Source organism: Psittacula echo, assembly GCF_963264785.1.
Source record: "Psittacula echo genome assembly, chromosome: Z".
NCBI classification, from domain to species: domain Eukaryota; kingdom Metazoa; phylum Chordata; class Aves; order Psittaciformes; family Psittacidae; genus Psittacula; species Psittacula echo.
Window position 1 is genome coordinate 37,812,836 of NC_137742.1, and position 24,607 is coordinate 37,837,442.

At 39.5% G+C, this 24,607-nt stretch overlaps 1 protein-coding gene across 1 annotated transcript in view; it reads right to left on the reverse strand.

Moving 5' to 3' along the window:
• The window catches only part of MLLT3 (MLLT3 super elongation complex subunit), a gene marked incomplete at both ends in the record, with an annotated part of 125,300 nt that extends 100,912 nt beyond the window's left edge, over positions 1 to 24,388 (reverse strand). The window contains one exon of the mRNA XM_080638300.1: positions 24,085 to 24,388. Coding sequence (XP_080494426.1) covers positions 24,085 to 24,388 — 304 coding nt within the window. The remainder of the gene's footprint in view (positions 1 to 24,084) is intronic.
• Positions 24,389 to 24,607: the final 219 nt, after the last annotated feature.

Consider the following 24,607-nt stretch of genomic DNA (forward strand, 5'->3'; position numbering starts at 1 on the left):
ATTCAGTATCATTTGCCTTCGTCAGGGATCAATCCATCAAATATCTGCAAATCTCAACAGCAGCTTTTCAAACACAGTTAACCACCATTTTTGACAGGCAGGAAGAAAAAAAAAAGAAAAAGAAGAAGGTAAGAAAAGAGGATAAGAAGGATTTGGATTTTAGGAGGTTTTTTTTAAATAGTTGGAGAACTCCTTTTTAGACATGAAATGCTTTCATTCTCTAGACAGTCAATTTCAGCATCAAGTACAGGACAGATACAATCCAAGGCTGAAATCAACTGAGTTATAAGGAAGGAAAAAAAGGAAGAAAGAAAAATGGAAATTTATCTTGAATATCATTAAGACACTGTCACATCTACATCTATTCTCAAAGAATTTTCTGGGGCAGCAGTGCCTCTTAATTCACATCTTATAGATGTGATTTCTCAGCACATTCCAGTTTCTCTGTCTTCTTATTTAACTTTTTCCTATCTTTTCTCTTTTCCTAGAAAACCTTCCAAAAAAACCCCTAAGTTTTCTAGCAACAGATTTATCCTCTGTTCCTTTTACAGACCCGAGATTTCTCTGTGCCAAGTGTGAGAGTCTCTTCTGTAAGTTGTAATGGGAAATGCTAATACCTAAGATTCAGAGCCACAACCCGTAAGTACTGTGAGGCTTGCTAACTCAAAATAGCCTGAACAAATCTGGAAAATAAGCACGAAGGAAAAGTGAGGCTTCCCTTGTGATCTCTGCTGATGCAGTGGAACACCCAATACAAAAATCCAATAGCTGGTGAAACCAAACGGTTGCAGGACACATTATCCCTTCTGTGGCAGTAGCCAAAAATGAATGTCAGAAGAAAACTGGAACAACAAAGCATTTTACCAATCTGAAATCAAGCAGCCCTGAAAATTACAACAGAATTTAAACAAGCAAATTTTGAGCATTTAATAATATATTGTAAACAGTAACTGCTATGCTGTAACCCCTTGGTCACCTTTCCTGATGTCAATTTCTTTCATCCCTTTCTGAAAATGTGCAAGCCTGTGACATCCATAGCATACTGTAGCTGTCAATTTCAAACTACAGTTTCTGACAGGGTGTGAAACTGGGTAAACAGCTTTGGATTGCATGCATCATTTTTACATGAACATCAGGCCTCCATCTACATCTGCTACTTCACAGAATCACAGAGCAGTTGAGGCTGGAGGGCACCTCAAGATTTCCTCCTTTATCCTGAATTCTGGTCAGCCTCATTATCCCTTCCTATAACCATGCCCAACAAAAGCAGCTCCCTCCAGGAGTTTGGCAGTTAAGCTTTGAATATCTCAAAGGATGGAGACCCCACAAACTCCCTGAGCAATCTAGTCCACCATTTGTCCATCTGCACAGTTTAAGAGACGAAAAGACAGAAAGCGCTGTCTGAACAGAACTACCTATATTTTGATGTGTGCCCACTGCCTCTTGTCCTAGGGCAATACTGAGCACCTATTGTGTTGTGACCTAAGGTAACAAAACTGGAAAATGCGTCAATATCAATGCTGATCTTACCATTAAAATTAGAAAGCATTCAGAAGTATTTTTCTCTGTTAATGATGTGTTACATTCCCTTACCTTGATTACATTTTCTGCGATTAAATTTAAAAGACATTGAGCACTGAATGGTGTTAAGTTACAATATATTGTAACTTAACATGTATGTCAACAACTGTATGTCAACAACTGTTTTAAATACATTAAGGCTAATGCCAACACCTTCAGCCATCAAGGCCACAAAATGAAACTTAATATACAGATACTTTCAACTTTCTAGGAAGGGTTGCCTCCCATGAACTCCAGTTATTTGTTAGATATACAAAAACATACCCATGACATAATACACATGGATTTTTCCTTCCTGTTAAAGTACTATAATGGCAAAGCCTAAACCAACATCTTAGGTATCTCGTAGCAAATAAATAGGCTGAACAGATGAACACAACAAGAACTACATCAACAATGTAAACTCTAAATATTTCAGCAACAAAAATTATCTTTATATCATAATTATTCTCAAACAACTTCCAAGAAATCAGGCAATTCAAAGATGCCTGGTAAGTATGAAATGAAATGTGATGCAGAGTTCTCTCTCTCTGAAAATTCAGTAATAATACATTATTTCTCTCCTGTTAACATCAGACTACTGTGAGGAGAAGACAGGTAAGAAACAGAATAACCTCAAAAATAACAGATTTCAGAAAGAGGTTAAAGACGGGTTTTTGGTACTGGAAGAGGGCTAAGAAAAAACCCTGAACTATGTCTAGGTATTCCATTAAGAACAAGCTGTTTAAAATCTTTTACGTATTTTATAGAAATTAAACAGAGTAAATTACCGAATAGTGCATTGTGAGAATAAACTTAAGTGCCATTACCGGTAGAATCTAAGGCAAGGCCAGAGGAACACATGTCAATTTCTAAAACAAAAGCTTTAGGCCTGCAAATACTTAAGCAAGTATGCAGCTTCATGCAAGCGACTTGTAGGGTTTTACTGCTATGTTCAAGAATATGTAATTTCAGGACCTAAGGTGTTGGGATTTTTGTTGGTTTTGAGTTAAAAGAAACCTGATGTTTCGAAGCAGATGATGTGAATAAAGACACACAAGTTTTCAGTAAGTTAATAATACTAAAAAAAAAAAAAAACCAAACCCCACAGCATTTTTGACAAATTTCTCAAAACAAGTAAAAAGTACGAACTCACTGTGTGAGCCTCTTAGGATTGCTTGGGGGGGTGGGGGGGTGGGGAGGGAAGGCAGAAGGGAGGAAGGGCTGCTGATTTTTCAAAACAGCATCCAAGTGTCAAAGTACAATTCTCACTGAATTCAAGCTGCTGCCCACAACAGCCCATAACCTCAGAAAAGGCAATTCAGACTCCCATTTTACAGAAGCTTAACTATCAGAAAACAGGATTAGTCACACACATAGCATGAACAACCTGCCTGACAATTCTATGTAGGAGACAGTGTTGCCACTGATACCACACACAGATGTTAACAGTTTTGATCTTTTCCAAAGCAGAAAAAAAGCCAAAATAACTTAAGTATTAAGGGGTTTTTTGGGGGGGTTTGTTGTTGGGGTTTTTTGGGGGGTGAGGGAAGCAAACAAAAACACCACCAAGAAACCCCCTCCCCTCACTAAAAACCTGAAATTACAACATCTGTTTAGAACAAAGCAAGTGAAAGAAGAATCTGCTTGAAGTACTCACAACATACAAAATGGTTGAACAAAATTTTGTGTCATTTTTTTGCAAGAGGATTTCCTCATGACACTCAAATCTGCTTAAGAAGTGTTAATTTACACCATTCAATTTTGCTGTGGAACTGCTTTCTTCCCTCCGTCCTAGGACCAGGTTATCTCATCATTATGCCCGGTATTTTCACTTCTAGAAGGTAAAAGTTTGGGACAAGGAACAACCAGTTGGATCTAACGAAGGAAATCTTCATTCTACCTTTCCATCACTCTGTCTTCTACACTTTCTTACTCTTCAATGTTTCAAATTTCTAAAATTTTGCAGAAATTTCTCTCTCCCCATCAAACTGGCATATTCATCACAGAAGAACCAAGTTCACAACCACAGGAACGGTTGTAGACAGCCACAGCAGTTTCTGCTTCTTACAGGAGAGTTAATCCAGAGCCATGTAAGTCAAAGGATACCCACCACTCCTTAAACAACTAAGTAAGACTGCTGCACCTAACACTGAGGAAAAAGTGCCAACCCTGAAGCTCCCGGTCTCCCTACTCTACTGATCAGTCTGTGCCCACCATTTTTCTCACACACACATACTTCACCTGGCATTCAGCTTTTGACAAATGCACACAGTATGCCTTCCCTCCAGAGAATTGTCGTGGTTTAAGCCCAAGCTGTAAATCAGAACCACGCAGTCTACTGCCCCCCCCACCTTTCTTCCCTCCGCTTCTGGAGGGACGGGGAGGAGAATCAAAAGAATGCAGCTCCCATGGGTTGAGATAAGAACAGCTTAATAACTAAGGTATAACACAAATCACCACTGCCGCCACCAACAATAACAACGACAAGAGAAATAACAAGGGAAGAGAATACGATACCGCCCGCCGGAAAAGACAGCCTGACCGACAAGGGGACGTGCCCTTCCGGGTAGCTCCCAGTTCCATCCCCTGGCATGACGTGCTGTGGTATGGAACACCTCCTTGGCCAGTCTGGGTCAGGTGTCCTGTCCCCGCTTCCTCCCGGCCCCTCCTCCTCCCTGGCAGAGCATGAGACTCACAAAATCCTTGGTCAGTCTAAACATCGGTGTTATCAGTTTTTTGTTCCCAAGCCAAAAATCAAAAACACAGTGCTGCAACAGCTACTAAGAAGGAGGAAAAAAAAAAAACTGACTGCCACTGCTGAACCCAGGACAAGAATGAAGGAGGAAATATAGAAGGTACAAGCATTTACTATACACACTTCCATAAAAACGGCCATCACTTCCCTTACCTTATCTAAGCCAATTCTACAAGCCAGCAAATGGGGGGGTTTTGGAGGTTTTTTTTGGTTGGTTGTTTTTTGGTTTTTTTTTTCCCCAGACATTTAAAATCTGAAAAGTGGAAGATCAACACTAGCTAACCACTGCAGACCACCCATGTTTTGGACAACCAAGACCTCCTCCACCTCTTTTTGTCTGCACTCTTGCCTATTCCAAGGCCATGCCTTCTCAAGTTAATCCATTCAAGAGCCTGGTAAGGGGGTTTGGTTGTATTGACACTCCATGTATTTCATTTCTGAACAGTCCTATCAATTTGTTTCCAACTATCTGCTATGCTGAAAAGGAATAAATGCAGTTCCATGCCTTATGGACAGGTGGATTCTAAGGGCTTGTATGATGGAAGCTTAAATTTCAAATTACTTTGCTGTAAACTGAGAAGGATTACATGAGTTCAACTGTTCTCTGAATAAAAAACACTTTAAACAGATCTTTTGAAAAACTGTCAAATTTTTGCATCTGGCCCTATTCATATCACTATAGATGCAAAATAAGCAGATTTACCATTCTGACAGAAATTGTTAGACATGAGACTTAAAATGCTTTCTTCTCCTCCACCTTCCTTTAAATGAAGCACCTCTGCATCCATATTTGTACATTAACCCCATCCTGATGTCACCAGAAATTTCCATTGCTCAGCTTTGGACTGATGTCACACATTACAGTCTTTTGAACACTGATAAGCTTGGAGCAAGCAAAAAGGGGAAGGAAACAGGTTATTCTACCTATTCTAATACTTATTGAAGATAAAAGCTGCCCACACTAAATAGAAAACAGTCCCAGCACTTGAGCCTACCCTCAGCAACAGAAGTCAAGACTTTTCTTCTGTTGCTAGTGAAGAAACAAAAATCCTAAGCTAAAAGATCACAGCAACTAAACTAAGAGAAGGCCACATCTTTTCTCAAAAAAGTATTTTATTGGAGCATCAAATCATGCATTCTGAGACAGGCATAAATATGGCAGAGGCCTCTGGACTGGTAAACACAGAAGCAAGTGTAGTAAACAGTTGCTGCTCTGCAATTTGACAAGAGCATTTAGTTTTTGCCAACCAACTGGCACAAGTTCTCAGGTTTACATGAAGGAACAGTGTCCACAGTACTCTAGTCCATTCAAGTCCTACCATTGCCAGCAACCTGAAAAACACCCCAGGATTCCTGACAATGCCGCTCCTTGGCTGGAATACTGTGGAAGGGTCATTAGATGTCCCTGACATAGTGCCACAAGTGCCAGAGGCAGCACTGTAAGCACTACATCTTAACGTCCTGCAGATTAAAGACCAAAAATTTGGTTTACTTACTTGGATCTGGAAGATACTCTTCTGCAGAAGAAGCAAGCAAGCAATTCTTTATTTTTAAAGATCTGACAGCAATTGAGAACCTCTCAACTTTAGATTTCCACCAAACTCAGGCCTATTCGATGAGTCAAAGTGGTCAGTTGTCAATAAAAATACTATTAGATATAAAGATGTTTGTACCGCTTTTATGAAGCCAGGACTGTTTCCAAGTTATAAATTTCTGTAGGAAAATGAAAAGTTAGTTCTGTATGGATCAGTTCCTCTGTAGAAGGTCTACAGTTTTGGTACACAACTGTCAAGACCATGAGAAGTAGCCTGAGTCAGTGCTGACCTCTTCTGTTTACTCTTAAGAGACCAACATCTAAAGAAAAATTTTATAGTTTGCATCCAGGTAAATATAATCACAGACATACCAAATCAGTAGAGCTGTCACATTTTAATTACATGTCCACCTTCAACCAAAACACAGTAAAAGCCTGGTATTTTAAGTAAAAGCCTACAGGCCTGCAGCAAAGAGAATTCTTGAAGCTGGGCAGGAAGAACATTTTTTATGACTACTAAGCCATTCAGCTGGTGAACATTGTTATGACTGCCACTATCCCAAGCAGAAGGTCTTCGAACAGTGTATCAAAGTAAGCAGCATATCTTCAAGTCTCACTGCAGTAATCCACCTCTGTGAATTTTTTGCCTGTGGAGCTTTGCCTTGTGAAGTTTTGCCTCTGGAGACACAAGATATAAAGACTTGCTCATTTTGGTTAAATACTGTAGAACAAAAGATTGTCAGGGTCCTTTCCTCTCTTCCCTGCAAATACCAAACCCAAACAGTGGTCTGATTTATTCATTTGGGTTTTCAAGATTACCAGTCAAGAAACCAATTAGATAGTTCAAATGCTATCATAAAAAAAAAAAAAACAAACAAACAAAAAACCCACCAAGGATGTACTTAGAACATAACAAGCCAGAACAGAGTTGCACAGATAACGCATACATATATATGAAGTAGTAAGCTCAGCTTATTTAGACAGTTTCTCTTTAAACCCCTCTCTGAGTTGGACAGTTTTCTGGAGTACCACTGCATGCCTTGCATACAGGTAAACTTCCGAGCATTCAAAAAACCAAACAAAACCCCAAGATGGAATTCACTGGCCTTCAGAATTGCACGAACTGTAGAGATAAAAGACAAACAAGATGTATTACTGGAGGAGCAAAAATTTTTAAAAATACTATTTGTTTCCTTTTAGAATGAAAAATAAAGCATTCTATTATATCCTTTTTTTGTTACACATTCGCATGCTTCCCAGTTGGTTCCTTCTATCAGACAGAATGTAAACTTCTCCTCAAGCTCTGCAATTTCCATTGGATCTTAAAAAAATAATACTGCAGTGCCATTTACCTCCCAAACATGCTGCAAAGTCCACAGCACTTACAAGTAAGTGAAATTTACCAAGAGTACAGTTCAACAGTGAGTTAAAGGACCTTGCCCAAAGGCACAAGTGTCAAAGCCAAGACCATAATATATTAACCACAGTTTCAAAGCAATACTTATGTATTCAAGAACTCTTAAGGATGTGTTTTGTCTTAACGCAGTATCTCATCTTATGTGACTGCAAGCCGCCACTGAAAGTCTTAACTTTTCCTTCCACTCTTTGACATGCACTGCCAACTCTCCTACTTGAACTGGATGACATGGTAGCTCTAGAGTGAGTCAGTTCAGCCTAGCGATCCAACAGAAAATTAACTTTTCAGAGTTGAGAGTCAGAATAGGTAAGAGAGGCTTGGAAGTTGTCTTCTGTTGAATCAGGGTGCTGGCCCAGCTCACATCAGTGTCACATGGAAAACTGCAGCAGCACGCAAATGAGAGATGCATTGTCATTTCTGGCAGCAGGCTGCACCCAGATCTATTAAGACATACCATGTAACTGCATTCTAGTCAGTTGTTTGTTTTCCGTATGAATCAAAATGTATTCAACAGAGCTCCAAGAATAAAAATAGCAACTGGGGCAGCGGTCCTTCAGAAAAAAGGAGAACAAACTACATTAAGTGAGGTGGTGAGCAACTCTGAAAAAGTTTACCTTCAGCCTCAATTAAGGCACAGCAAGATTCGCCATACAGGGTGAGTTCAGCTTGGCAGACAAGCTCACAAGCTGCAAATCCACTTTCTACAGGTAGACATCTTGTTTTATAGATGTTTTAAAGGGATCATGTTCCTTTTTCTATAAACTTTACATAAGAAATAATGACATAGCAGCAGCATGGTAAAAGGAGTGGTACAAATAATACCTCTTGTAAGGACCTATTACCATTTAAAGCTTCTCAGGCACTCCTAGAGCTCCAGTAAGAACAGATGCACTTCAGATTCTTCCCTAAGAACTATACTGCTTGTGCACAACTGGATAACACATACTAGCAAATGGAAAGTGAGCTCCTCTCATGCTTCAATAAGTGCACAGATACCAAGATAAAAAGAAATGCCACATTATTGCTGGTTTAGAAGCTGAGAATAGGGAGACTATGGAACGGAAAACTCACAAAGGCACTTCACCTACCACATGCTGTGTAGAGTTCCTTGGCCACTTTCCACACAAAGCAGAAAGAGAAAGAAACCACATGAGATCATGAGAGCACATATAGCAGAAAATACTCAACAGATGCAACTCCTCTTCTCCAATGGACTTGCTACAAATGAGAGATGCCCACAAATTGCAATGAACTCCATCACCTTTTAAATAAATTCTGTTTCATGACCCAAATAAGATATCAAACATATTTATTGCCAGAAACTTGTTCAAAGTCAAATGGCTATAGCTGTGCTGTTAGAGAAGACAGCTGCAGAGTCTCTGTTCATATGGCAGTTGACTTTGGTGTGCCACAAGTCTGTTGTCCAAAGTCTCCACTTGGTCACTGCTCCACAACTGAAAGACTTCATAGCAATTTAGAATGTAAATGAGACAAGAAACAAAACCATCTTAAGGTATACAATGCTCAACCAACCATATTCCAAGTTGCACTCAAGTCACTTGAAGTGCTAATCCTCTGAAGACACAACTTGAATGGCAATCACATTACAAATCAAACTGTGCAGTAAGTTTTGCAATTGCTCACATCTCATTGCATAGAAATCACCAGCTATTTGGCGTTCATCTTAGATCAACTATGGTTTTAATTTCTGGCAAAACTTTTCAAAAAGGAAATGGGATAAACATTCACTGCCATATAGAGCTCACAGAATCCAAACTGACCAGCTACTGTAGAGTAATCCCATCTCATCAAGGACATAGGTAGCTCAGTCACAAACCCAGGAACTGAAACTCGAGCACAGCTTGTTAAACAATATTAGCATACCGATGGACATTAGCACTTTCAACAACTAGAAAGAGATCAGGGACAAAGAAATCAGATGTGAACTGATCTATGAAAATAGCTTGGGTGTCAGCAGGCTCACCAAGATCAACACGAGGAAGACTGCTGTAACAGAACTGCTAACCTCTGTAGTTCTAATCTCTGCTGAACCCAGGACATATGCACAGCATGGCATACTGAATCACTCATTTTTCTGGGCTTCAGATTTACATTTTTAAGTTGGAGCACCTTCAATATGCTCTGCCAAATGTACAGAGTAGAGGCTATTGCCAGCTAAACGCTAACCACCCTCAAGAGACCACACTTTGAGCAATACTAATGCCATGACACTCCTGTACTTGTACTGGAATTCTCATCAGTTAACAACTGGTTTTGTCACTTTCACAAATGACCTGCAGCTTCAGATCTCTTCAGACACATAAGAAGACATGGTGATGGGTTCTCCTACTTGATAATTGTGACACCACCAATTTCATACCTTTCAAATGCTGCTTTTTCCTAAGAAAAGAAGGTCTAACAGCACTTGCTATTACCACAAGCCACTGAACATAGCTCTGAGAACACATCTTCCCTACAACACTACTCAACACAGGACATTGGGATAGCCCCACAAACATACTCACCTGTTCAAAGTACTCTGTACAGTCAAGTGAAAAGCAAGACAAACGCAATAAATTACTGTCACCATATGCTTATCAACATATTGGAAAGCAGCAGAACACCCAAAAATTCCCTGTGGGGATCCAGTGCTTCCTAACCCCTAATTTTCAAATAGAGACTGCCAACGCATTTCCAAGATGGCTTCTCCAAGCAACTGACAAAGTATCCTACACTAGAGTTTCAGGTCTGCACACAGAACTGTTCAGTCACGAATGGTACCTGGACAAGTAACGGGAAGCAAGACTTTCAGAAGACAGCAAGGGCATCATGCTTGTGCTCACGACAGAAAAATGAACTATTTTCAATTTTCCAGAATTGAGGTTACTTGGACTACTTATGCTGCTGCAGAAGTTAACATGAATTTTCCTTCTTGTTTATTAATATTTATGTTTGTTCTAATCTGTACTATTTGGACAATGTGATCTTGTACTAAAGGAACACACAAATGTGCAGTTTCACAGTGCAAGTACAACATTAAATATCCTTAAAGTGTACAGGGTCCCTGTCAACTTCAATACAAAGCTTCCTAAACCCTGTTGCCTTTTCATTCCTTTGAGAAAATGGAGAAGCAATTTGCATTTACAGCTCAGTTCCTGCTTCCAAAATACTCCTTTAACTTTTTCATTATTTTTATGGTGGATATAAATGGCACCAAATTGTCAAATCACAGCTATTTTCTATGTTACCTATACAAATAGGTCTGATTTCTGGCAAGCTATAAAACAATTATGGCTGAATTCCTGTAGCCCTTTGATATCTCTGCTTGTCCATAGCGCTTCAAAGACATCTTAGGGCAATGCTAAAAATCCAGAAGACAGAGGGAAAATGAAGCATTTCAATCCCCACATGCTCAAACATGAACACACCAAAATCTTAGCACTAGGATGGTTATGTTTGAAAGGAAAGTGGCTCAGAGCAAATACAATTAGTTAAGATACAGCAACAGTTTAAATCAACATAGCTTGACAGAAGGTAGAAACAGAATTTGAAAAAGCAGTATAGGGAGCATACTACACCTGCCTCAGATTCCCCAGCACTTACTGCAAGTTGGGAAGCACATTTTCCTGCTTAAGTATTCACCTCCCACCCATTTTTGTGTGAATGGCAAAGACAGGAGTCAGAAATCATAAACAGTAAAGGCAAATAGCTAAACTGCCTGAGCTTGAAGATGAAGCAAAGATACTATCTTTGCCTTTCAGGTACTGATATTGCCAGGAACAAATTATAAATACATTGAAAGTCAACTATCACAAGTACCTGAGGATTTATATAGCTGTATTTTATCTTTGTGTTGTTATTTCTATTAGGAAAGAGTCCTCCTCTCACATAAGCAGGGAGAGCTAGTTCTTGATGACAGCCATGAAACACCTCTGAGAGAGGCATGTGGACAATACTGTTAAGTCCTTTAAATAGCATCAGCAATGCTTTTACCTCTCAAGTGACCCAGAATTTTAGAGACACGAAACTGAATAAATTGAAGACTCATTACTACCTTTCTCTGCAGGAGAGAAACTTCCATGTTGGCCAACAAAAACCTTATCAGAGTAGTATGAAACAAATTAGTTGAAAGATACATGAAAGAATCCAAAACACCCTTAAACTCTTTGCATATTTTCAGTGCTGCTGGTTTGTGGTGGAAAGCCTCACAGGCTCTAAAGGTACTATATTTAACTGAGCGTCAGCCCAAAAAAAAAAAAAAAAAAAAAGAAAAAGAAGGAAAAATCCCAAATTTTGTTTTAACTCCTCATTTGTAAAAATAGCCAACAACCCAGCAATCTCTAGCAGGGAAACAGTCAATAAAGTATAAACAAAAAAGGAAAAGTAACCTTTAATCCATACCTTTTCCTGATTCCTCCTATTCTTTTGTGGCACTTTCGAAAAAACATGCTTCTCATGATCATTTAGAATTTTGCATCATTTTCTGAAATCCATTATTCTTCCCTTGTGGCAAAACCCCTTTTAATCCCACACTTGGCTTGGCTGGAAGTAATCTGTATCCCTAATTTGCAGTTAAACCATCAGGCCCTACACTGACTTCGGGAATACTACCATAGAAATGGTTTAGAGACCAGTTTTATAAGATTAATGTACAGTATAAGAGGCTGCATAAAATGGATGAAAAAAACAACCCTCATGGGAGAGCAGGAGGAAGAGGAAGAAAAAGCTTTATCTTTAGTGCTTGACCTGCATGCCAGTCTTAGCCATGCTTACTTTGTTTCAGCATTTTTCATACAAAGAAGAGATGCCCATTTTCTCTTACTGAATAGTTTTATTTCCAAAAAAAGAATATTGTAGATATTTTCTGAGGTTTTTTAGACTGTGATTGAAGCCTCAAGGCAAACACACTGATCTTACCACTTCATCAAATTCCAAAGCTAACAAAAAATAAGTTTGTTATGCCTATAAAACTACAATAGACACATTTACAGATGATATCCTAGCTATATGGCTTAATATATACATATCAAATGCATCATTAAAAAATGCATTCAAAAAACAGAGGTTAGTTTAGATTTCAATCAAAAAATTACTATTATCTAGACTTCAGGACAGACCACAAATGAAGAAACTAAAACCAAAACACAAAATTTTCTATTGCCTAGGCACGCAAATTGGCAACTTCCCAGATTCAAGCTACTCAAACACACACACACACAAAAAAAGAAACCAAAACTATTTAAATAGATAATGCTGACTACACACTCAACATGTCAATCTACAAGTGGTCTACCGGTATTCCAGCTCCTGTACAACTGCAGGTCAGGCAACAAGATGGAAACGTCAGGAAATATCCCTGCAGACTAAGATTAACAGACTAAACCAACTAAATTTTTCTTACAAAACCTGCAGCATCTACAGTGGTTGCTTAACTCTGCCCTTATTACACCCAAAATTCAAAGAAGCAATCTACTGTAAATCTGCTTCACAGAAACCAGTTTGTTTCTAGTTTCCAGGCAATAAAGGATAACAAAATTAGAAGTCATCCACTGTTTGACAACCTTATTTTTGTCAAATATTAACTTTCATTTTCCTGTACATAATGGAGACATTTAGTTAGTTTGGAAAGAATTTTGTAAGTGAAAAATAAAATTCAGTGTGAGATGACTCAACATTTAACAACAAAGCGTGAACCAAATACTAAAATAATTGATGTCTACCATTTTAGGAACAGCCTTTGATTAAGTGCAACATCAGTGCAAACAGTTTCAATTTTCTAAAGCACTGGCATTCAAACACAGGTACACCACATTTCAAAGTGCTGGACAACTACAGAATCCACACAGATACACCATTCCATGTCTGTGTAGCACTCAGTATTTGCAAGAAGTGTGTGTGCACAAATGCACATACATGGTTTTGTCTGCAGTGGGCTCCTGAAGTTTAGCCTCCCATTAAAATAATTTGGTCTTTGCTCCTATTAGGTTTGAGCTACAGAGGTGCTGTAACCGGATTCACTCAGAACAATCTGTTCGCTTGGGTCCAGCCTGAGGATCTCAGGTCACTGCTGCTTCCCTGGAATTACTTGCAACTCACCCCAGCAGTGAAGCAGGTTCTACCTCCGGGCACCACTGTATTGGAGAGCCTTTTCCATCATCACCTCTACTGCAGTACAGACCATCGAGGGAATTCATACCTCAGTGTTTCCAGCCACCCGCTGGGAGGAGCGGTGCTAGGACAGCGCAGCATTGCCTGCAGAAGCAAACTGAAGCGTTTTACTGTTGCTGGGCTACCTTATTTGGTTTAGGTTCAAGGGGTGGTCTTGATGTATTCCCACAAGACTGCCACAGGCACCCAAAGAACTTGTATGGAGTTGCTTCACAGTCATTTACACACAGATACCTTACAACAGTTGTAACAGTCAGATTCAACCAGTTTCTTTATTAAAAAAAAAAAAAAAAAAAATTGTATCTAGGGAAGCATTATAGACAGGATAGCACTAAAGCATAATTAAAGCCAACATCCTTATAAGAAAGAATGGTAAATTAAAAGAGACTAGTTAAGGGCTACCACCTCCCCATACTTACACAGAAGAGGCAGAAGAGGCTAAGACCACAAAATACAGAATAAATTTATGTGTTCTAGTTGCCTCTGTATTAAGCAAGGGAGTGCACTGGTTCTCACACCAAGGCCAATAAAAAAAAAAAATAATTATTTACACTCTGAGAAGTCAAACTTCCTAAAGTATCCTTATTCTTTAGATAATGAGGATGTGCAACTGCTTCTATTAACCTCACTGTAATGAACTGAAAGGGGTAAAAAAAAAGTCTCACCAAATTTAAATAGCTGAACATTTTTCTGGAGTATTTGCTAGATACAAACGGAAGCATTCACATGGTGAGCAATACTCACAGACTCACATAAGCCACACACTTACAAGACACTGTAGACACATTAGTGACAGCCAAGTAAAGAAATAACAACTTGGCTGTCAAAAAGCTTTAAAGTCTTGATAGTACAGGATTATATCACACATAAGAGCAGACCTTAGCAGCTCCATGTGGCATAACCTGAACAGTAGCAGCATCAAAACAGAAAGGGACTCTCCCATATTACTAAGGAATTCACAAGAATAATATTTTCTAACTCTCATGTAACATACAAATTTAAGATTGTATTTTAAATTAAAGGCTAAGCAAAATAGTATGTTTACAAAACACACCCTTCTTTCCCCTCTCAAAATATATGTACATGCTTTTTAGACACTCCTCTCATCATTAGATTCTGTCTCACAACTTGCCATGACTCATTATTTATTGGATGACAGAAGTTTTTCTGTTTTGTGCGAGGCCAATTATTGATCTATTACAACTGGACTTCCATCCCCTGGTCAGCCACTAAATTTAATGAACAATCTGCACAAATACTTCTGGCATTCAGTCCTTAGACAGACCAAAACCCTTCCACAGCCTTCCTCCCCATTTCCTAAGTACTCCAACACAGATCTCATACAGTCATCCACTGGCAGTAGATAGAGATCTATCTCCCCACCGTCCCTGTTACTGGAGAACAGGTTGCCTGATGCTCCTGCATTGCCTGTGGTGCACGTGAATATGACTACAGAGCACACAGCGTGTTCAGCCAGTGGTCAGCGAAACAAAACCCCAAGGGAAGTGCAGACCATGTCAAGCAAGCGCACACCCCATGCAGGCCCTGGCCCTGAGCAGTACCTCCAGGTTCTAGGAGGTCCCCTAATGAAAGACATCAACTGGATATCGGCTGAAGAAGGCTCGGCATTGCATCTGACTAAAAGTAAAAAAATCTGTGCTTATTCCCCAAGTAAAAATCTTACCTTCTCACAGAGGCAAAACATCACAACACCAGCTCAAAAAATATTTCAGGGGCATGCTGTTCATTTAAAAGTGAAAGCTCTTCAGCTTTATACTTTTGATCATATTTAAAGAAATACTTCGGAATAATTCTAACAGTCATTTTCATTAAGTTTTTTGGGTTTTTGTTGGTTGTTTTTTTTTTTTTTTTTACAAACAGACTGAAACTGTTTCTGTCCCACTAATATGAGCATTCACTTTTCAATATACTTTACTCTTTCATGCAGTTTTGTCTTTTCTTGTAGTAATATTAAATTGTTTCAAGTCATCATGCATGTCCAGAAATAAGTGTGCCCCCAGGTTGTGAATGAAAGAAAATAACAAAATAAAATCCACAACCAAATGAAAACACACAACAAAACCAAAGAAATAAAAAACTCCACATAAAAATCATCAAGCAGTACCCTATTTTTAAAAACTGCCCTTGAATATTATGCCAGATCTGTGTACCTCCATGTTTAGACAGCACACATTTTCAAGCCCAATCCTCTTCTCTCCCGCCTTCCAGTAAAGAAGGACGTTAGTGCTGTGATGACTTAAAAACAGACATTCTGTTAATGGTTTTACCAAATGCTTCAACAAAATACTGATTCAGAATTTAAATTATGTAAGGTGAAATGTGCAAATATTTTTTTCTGTTGCTTATACATCCTGGCACTGGATCACAAAAGGAATTCAAGTGCTATTTACCCATTTAATATTTATCAATCAAAACTCCTCAGGAAAACTTCTGTCCTCCAGTAGCATGTTACAGCTGTTGAGACTTCTGTTGCCAGTATGCCACATATTTTCAAAAAATCAAACTCATCCAGCACCACTGTGCTTGTCCAGGTAACTCAAAGAAACAAACTTGAGCTCCTCAAGAGAGCCAGAGCCAGTGCAGGAGTTTGGTCTAGGATTAACAGCATGACAAAGCCTATAGCTGGCAAGCACTGGACAGAGTTAAGCACTGGCACACTGCTTGGGAGCACCATCACAAGGATACTGATGAGAAACTCCTGATAACTGCTTCCACATGGTAGTAGCAGAGTCTCATCCACTAATACCATTTAAATAAATGGCACTTCAGAAAGAAGTTAACAATTTTTTTAACAGGTACTGGACAAGTTTCACCTGTACTCAGCAGTGTACAGGTTTTTTACATTATTTTCTACATTACAAAAATCAGTACCTTGGCCATATTTTTTAATAGTAGGCAACATAATACATTTACTTTTAAAATGGATTCCCACACAGAGATTTAAATAAGCATACAAATAATTTAAATACCAGTCTGTTCTTCCTTCCCTCTATGCACTAGAAAGCACAGCAAAAAGCCAAGTCACATAAGATCAACATTTTCAATTAGAAGCCAAGTGTTTTGTGACAAGATGAGGAACCTTAATTTTCAAGCAAACATACAAAAGTGCTAGATTTTCACTCTTCCCTTTCTTTTCATTTATGCCTATCAACCACTGCCAGGAAGAGAAGAAACAGAATGATCACACATGAGCGAAATTTCTGGATCAAACAATTATAAACAAATCTGTACTTTCCCCGCTATCACAATCGTTATCAACAACAGGCTTTACATGTTGCAACTACCAAATTGTCAATCTTTCCCACAGATTCTATCAGAACAAGGACAGAACAGCACTCTCCAACAGTTCTCCTCAAAACTTGAATTTTAAAAAGCACAAAACAAAAAACCACCTTAACCATACTGCACAGCACTGTTAAAATAATAGCCTTCACACCTTGAACACCACTACAAAAAATAACAAACCAAATTTCCAAGATCTTACAACTTACTAACACAGTGCTGAAAAATCTTAACAGACATAATTATACCCGCAGTTCAGATTGTCTAACCTGTAATACTATGTGGTTTAAAGATTTCTTACGCATCTGTTTTTCTAACAATAAAAACTGCACAGCAGTAAGTAACAGCAACAACAATAAACAGCAAACAAACCATCTGTCTTCATTTTCTCAAATACTAACAAGTTCACTTCTCTACTGATTAAAACATTTTGAGGTATCTTCCCCATCATCTTACTAATGAGATAGACGTAATCTTACACACAACAATCTGGTTTTCTGTACTTCAAGTGAGTATTATTCTACAGCTGTTCAAAAATCTTAGGTATGATAGCCCTGAAATTGTATTTAATTTCCTACCATCTAAAACTGATTTACAATCACAGACTATTAATATTGTAGCTTTAGAAAGATGTAAACACAGCTTCTTAAAACTAAAAATACTGTATTAGCAATTCAGTGCTACTCAAAGTTAACTTCATGATAAATTCATCCTGTAAGAGTTAAGAAATTAGAGTCAGAACTCACTGGCACTTCCGACAAAAATCAGCCTTTGCCTTTGCAGAAACACATTGGGAGGGGAAGAAATCTAGACAAAACTAGACATACCACACAGGAGAATGAAACAAAACACATGCTGAACACAAACCACAAATACAAATAAAGAGTGCAATTAAGCTTTTAAAACTGTAAGCTTGTGACACTGTAGGATGGAGCAGCCTTGTTATCAAATCTTGTCACAATGAGCTACTTATGGGCTGTATACAGTCACTACCTATCTTAAGAAAACGTAAGAGCCCATTGTCACACTTCACAGTTTGCTTTTTACTTCTTTTTGGCAATGGAAGTCTTTACAGACAGCGTATCACTTCTGATGGAAAGTGATCATCAGATTTGTATACTCATGAAACAGATGCATATTGCCTTAGCTAAGAATCATCTCCTTACTACACTGGTATCTTGTAAACAAAGCGTAAGGACTGACATTTAACGTGATAATTATTAAAGATGCATCAGGGAGGAGAAATATTTATTAGAAACAGCTTTTTCTGTACAGGTAGCACCTTACCATCAAAGCCATGCATTATTTACTGGTGGCACCGTGTAAAGATGAAATTTGATAGCTTTCCTATATTCAAACTCTTCTCACTCTGAAAAAAAAAAACAAACCCAACAAACTGTGAAATGCCCTTAGCATTCCCATTATGCTGAACTGAAGTGCACTTGAAAACATGCCTGTACTCTGAAGTTATTGAGCCTTCTATTAAAGTAGAACCAACATTAAATTTGCTTTTGTTTCAAAAGTTTTTTGTTAAACAAAATCCTTCACTAGACATCAAAAGTTTCATTTGGCCACAACTGAAATCCAGTGATGAGTAAATCCATGCCAAATAACAACCATTTTGTAACTAAAATAGAAATATCTGTCCTAAAAGGTGCAGATCAAACCTGTACCAGTAAAACTGATGGGAAAAGAAATTCTCACATGCCTAACATACCTAGAGGGGTAGGCTTAGGCAAAAAAAAAAAAAAAGGAAAAAACAAATGAAACAGACCTACAATCAACCTAAGTTCTTACAAATGTAGTTAAATATCCAGCAGCAAACTGACTATCTGCTTTGTGACCTTAATCTGCCCAATTCAAGTAATGCGCTAAGAATCTGCTTGCAGGTCCATATCCTCACACCATTCCATTTACTAAAACTAATAGAGATATGTCACTCATTGACTTTAAATGGAGAGACAAAAAAAAAAAAAAAGGGGGGGGGAGGCAATAACAGTAAGCAAGTATTGTTTGGCCATTTTCTCTAAAATTTTACAAGACAACATGAAAGCTACTTAAAGAAGAGCACTTGCTTTGTGGACAACGTATTAGTAAAATGCAGCTAGGAAAAGAAAGAAAGATTAAGGTTCTCCTTTCCCTTCCACTAACAAGGCTCCCAATTCAGTCACGCATCTGAAAAGCAAATTATACACAAAAAAAAAGAGAAGAAAAAAGACCTGCATCATTTTTCCTAATCAAAGTTCATTATAAGACATTTCATTGATTTTCTTGGCCAGCATAATATCAATACTTTTAGGGAGGCTCATGAAGCATTTGTACAGCCAAAACATAAATCACTAGAGACTGTTTTAAAATATAGCATGAGATACGCTTTCACAAGAGGATTAAGCTGTCACTGTGAAAAATTTGTCCAAATTTAAATATTCCTTTAAAGTGGTGGAGCAAAACATCTCCATGGCAGAGCCTATCTACATCTTGAAACTGCATTGATCTGTCCTTCACAAGTTGAGCAATTGATGCAGTCAACTTGGTTCAGTTTTTGTACAATGAATCCAAATGCAAGAAGCAGCATTTGATTGGCATTTTTTCATTTCAAGATCATGTGTAGACCACAAGAAAGCCATTAAGGTTGGGGGTTTTTTTAATCAAAAAGAAGTTTCCAAGCCTTAAATAAAATAGTGTACTGTATTAGGGGTTATCTACACAAGTATGCTTTCCCAAGAAAAGCTTACAAGCAAACTGAAGGACGCTCTTAATGCAACTTCCACTCTGCAACTGCACAGCTGTGCAACAAGGGTGGCAGAAACAGAACTTACACAGCATGTGTCACCACACACCATGACCCACAGGTATACTCCACACCACCAATCTTCATGCCATGCTTCCCACACCAAAAGATTCTTATTTTGCTGAGGCCCAAAGCAGTGTGCCCTCTGGCATAGATATCTTAAAACTAACAATATAAAAAAAATGCCAACGATAATAGGGATTGCATCTTTTGATATTTCTTGCTCCTTACTGTCTTCTACAACACAACAGATTCAGAAAAGGTGATTTTTTTTAACTTCTCAACAAAGACTATTCAGAAAATGACCTAGCTTAATTGTGGAAACAGAACTGGAAAAGCTTTCATATGGAAAGAGAAAGAACGCATTTACTAAGAAGGAATCATTAACACCTTTTACAGCAGCCAAGTCTATTTCAAAAATTATGGTCCACTAAAGTCTCATCCTGCACTAAGGGACAGCCTTAATGAAAACAAACAATATGGGAAATGTGGACTTTCTATAAGATTGTTACACATCAGTCCATCCTATAGCAACCTATAGACTTCCATCGCTTTGCCATATCATCGTAAAACTTCTTGAACTACGAGCTGTAGTAAGCACTGTCCTTCAGCTCTGCAGAGGAAAGCAACACTTACTACTTTTTACAGCATTCAGCTGTCCAAACCACCATTTTCATACTAAGATATTACCACAGAAGTATTAGCCCACCCCTTTTTTTACGAGAAAACCCTTGCTGACAAAATGCACCACTGATTAACACAAACTTCATCATTCAAGCCACACTGGTTCCAAAGTAGTTTTTGACATGTATTTATAATGAGTCATTAAAACACAAGAGGTGTGTTTCTTTATCCACATGAAATACTGTAAGAGAAATAGTAAGTCAGATTGCTGTTGCAGAGCACAAGCATTCATTAAGAAGAGGAAGAAAGTATTTCTGCATGGCTTAGCATTCAAAGAAATAACAGACTATCAGCCAAGAGCAACAGTTCCCCTCTTAGAGGCAGTATCATAGTGGATCAAAACTAACCCTAGCCTGGTGACAAATCCGGTTACACAGACATGTTTTAAAATACTACACTTCTACACACAGCACTATTTTCTTCACACAGTGAACGGTAAGCAACTTCGAAATAAAGCTAGAATCTTAGAAAGTCTCCAAGTCTTCCCTTAAACAATTTACATCAGAATCACAAAATAGATGTGAAAATAGCAGTATTTGTGATTGCATGCTGATTTTGAGAGCATTTGTCTTGAATACTGAAAACTTAGTCTGGCCATGAGTCTTTTTTCAACATGAAAAGCAGTCCTGTAGCCACCCACCATGAAACCACTCATTAAGACAGATGGCAGGAGCAGTCCATTAAATGGGAGGAAGGATGGGGAACCAGTCACTATGACTGCCTGTATGCTCTACCATGCGAGGATAAACTGAAGCCGTCAATTACCATAAGGCAATTAGCAAACAATAAAACCACCAAAAGGCTTAAGCTTTTAAGGTGAGATACAATGAAAGATGGAGGAAACTATTTGTTCCTGTTAATCATCATTACCTTCCCATCCTACCTACACACACAAACCAACCTGCCCTGCATTCCAGCAACTGAGCACTATTCCCAGCTATGCTTCCACCTTAAAACTGATGCAAATTTGAGGTACAGGACTTTGCTTGTTTTGCAGCAACTGTAAGAAGAACAAATATTTGGAGACACCTTCGCAAGCGCAAAATCGACCTCTAGTATTTCCAAAATCCCTACTGTAGCCACATCACGTAAAGTCAGAATGGTAGCCAGTTCTTCCAGCTATTCTCATACACATGCAAAGCAAATGCACTGAATATACTTCCATTTCCCTTGCCTCCTTTGATGTTTCAAATGACTATGCCCCCAGTAAAAAGCGATCTAGCAACAGAAGCACATTATGAGCTAGCTAACACCTATGATAGGCTATTTATTATTTTCAAACTGAACTGTGAGCTCTACAGACTTAATGAATTAGAACTCCTCCTAGCCAGCATGTATGTTAGAGCAGCCATTCACAGCATGAATCCAAAGATAAAAAGATCATTTAGCAGAAAACTAAGCATTATTATGGCTAATGAGTATACTAGTACTTGCTTTAGATTAATACTGTACACCTACTACAGCTTGCTAAGCCCATGGTTTCAGGAGTAGTTTGAAAACTCACTAAGTATCACCAAGTGGTAAGTTATGTTATACTGAAATAATGAAGTATAAAACTTCAGAGGAAGTGATGGAAAACAGGTAGTTTGACTATGCTATAAGCACAGTATATTATTAATTACGTGACACTTAAGATACCACCCCCCTGAAGGCCATCTAAGGTCAACAAGCTAACAGCACTGATTTACAGAGCCAAGATAACCTAGAGTACTTTTGTCAAAAATTTTAACTGTATTTGTAGACGAGAAAGACAAACAAAACGCTCTCACTTGCAAGGCACACATCACCACCACTCTTCTAAACACTTGTGAACAGCAGGAAACATGCTAGGGAATTCATACACAGACTGCTCTCAGCAGCACAGTGCTCATCTTTCCCACTGTGATTTCATGGGCCTCAAACTTCTTCAGCCTCTATTTTTCACTCATTGCTGTAGCTTGAGGAGGCTAAGCAGAACCCAGAAGTGAATGTAGTGCTCGCCATCTGGGCTTACGCTGTGCTGGATGGGAGCGGCCGCGGTGTTCTACAATCCAAGTCATGTGCAACCACAGTATGACAAGTCCCCTCCCAGGCTATATAAGCTGGCATCTTTCCCAGCAGTTGCCACATCATAAAACCCATGCATATAAATACCCACCCCCACCCCCCCAAAAAAAAGTAAAAAACAAAAACAAAAAAAAAAAAACCCAACACTTTAAAACAATGGCTTAAGTGACTGCATAACTAAACTCAGCAGCTGGAGACACAAAGCACTCCCATGGCAAACCATGCATCTTTCACTTACAAAACTCCTAAAATACATTCTTATTAGCAAACTCTACATCACACCTAGCAACCAACCCCAAGTCTGGGCTGCAGAGTCATGTTCCCTGAGGGCAGACAGCAACTAAATAAATGAATAAAAAAGAGCGTGGATAATAAAAGCAAAGCACATCACAAACTGCCCTATGCTAACAGAGCTTCAAAAAAATAAGTTTCTGCCACTGACTTCAATGCATCACCTAATTCACTGGATACAGATAATGCTGTCTCACCTATTTAGATCACTCAGAGCTGTTCTCAGGAGTTTCTCTATGAAACTACTCAGATTTGGCTTAAAAGTCATGTTTTTCTGTACAAGAAATTTAAATAAACAGGTGGAAAATTCCACAGTGTAATCTGGGCAATTTCTCAGAGATACTTCAGCATTACCTACAATACACTAAAAACTCTGCAGTTCAGTGCTTGTTTACAGTAGATTTAAAAATTTAATTCTATAATAAGAGAAGGGAATTAACAGCTTGTACTTATGAAGATAACCTCAGTAGTTAAAAAACTGCAATTCTTACACTCCATTGCTTAAGGGAAGAAAAATATTTCAGAACAAACACAATAATTGATGTAAAAAGTCACAGTTTGGTTATCTTCAATTGTTTCTGAGAAACAATCAAAATACAAGTTTTTACCTCACCAGAAAAAGAGAGCAAGCGTTATCACCTCAACACTGAAAAACACCATCTTTTGCTCTACGAACATTAGATTTTTCCAAACCTGGCTCCAAGAAAATGAGATTTATGATGATGTTGTTCTAAGGAACTGCCGGAGTTCCAGATGGCAATCAAGACTACATATCAAATAAAAACCAACTACTAACCATAGTGTCTGCACAGATAAATAAACCTGCTCCCTTTTTACTTGTACTGTTACCTCTACTAATTCAACTACAGTAATCAGGGCAGTAACGGAATAAAGTATGAAAACATTAGGTTTCTTGTACCTCCCCCAGCCCAATTTACATGGGTACACATGCATCACACCTTTCGAGACATTTTCACGTACTTAGGAAAGGGTGAATCCCTGACAATGAGCTAAAGAACTAAGCAGAAAACAAACGGTTGTGTGCGTCCAAACTCAAAATCGGAGCAGGAACACATTTCCAGGCATCTATCCGGTCAGGCATTTAGTACACTGGGAGAGAGCAACACGTGGGCAAAAACCTCCGGCGCAGAGGTACCCCGAGGCAGAAGCCTGCCCCATGCCACCCACAAGCAAGAGACCGGGAAGAGCGGGATCCAGACCCACGGCCGGCCCTGGAGCCGGGACCGCCTGCAGTCACGAATGGAGATCTCCGCGGCACCAAGCGCTGGAGAAGGGCAGAAAGGGGCTCCCTGCGAGCCCAGGCAGCCCCAGGGCAGGCAGTGGAAGGGCCACCGGCAACCCACTACCGCATAGGCAGCCGCTTTTGTTCTCCTAAAAGAGACCGGTAAAGACCCGCCAGCTGCGTCCGCTCCGAGCCGTGTAGGCAGCGCTGGGGTGGCAGAGACCCCGCCGTCTGCGGAAGGCGCAGGACGCGGGTCCCGGCAACGACACCCGCGGCAGGCCCTACCTACCTCTTTTCGGTCTGGGGAAACTCTCGTGCAGGTGGAAGATTACTTTCTCCACGAAGTGCTGAATGTTGCTGTGTTCGGGTCCTCTGACAAACACCATCCAGTCGTGGGTGAAGCCTTCCACTGTGGGTTTCTTCCTGACCTGGGCTCGGTGCCCCAGCTCCAGCTTCACCTGAACGGCGCACTGTGGGGGGAGAGGCGGGGAGCTGCCGGTGAGGGTCCGAGGAAGCGGGGCTGAGCGGGTGCCCGACGGAGAACCGGCCTCACCGCAGGCGGAGAGCGGGACACACGGACAAAACGGTACCATACACTCGGCACCAGGAACAAAACTAAAAAGGGACGACCGCAACCGAAAACCGGCCCCACAGGCGAGGACGTGAAGAGCTCTCCCTGCCACAGGCAGGGCTCGGGGAGGCGCGGCCGCGGTGGTGTCCTGCGGACGCGGGCAGCCGGGGACCACTAACAGGGACGCGCCGAACCCCCTCCCGGCGCCCCCACGCTCTGTCCTCCCGGTGAGGCGGCAAGA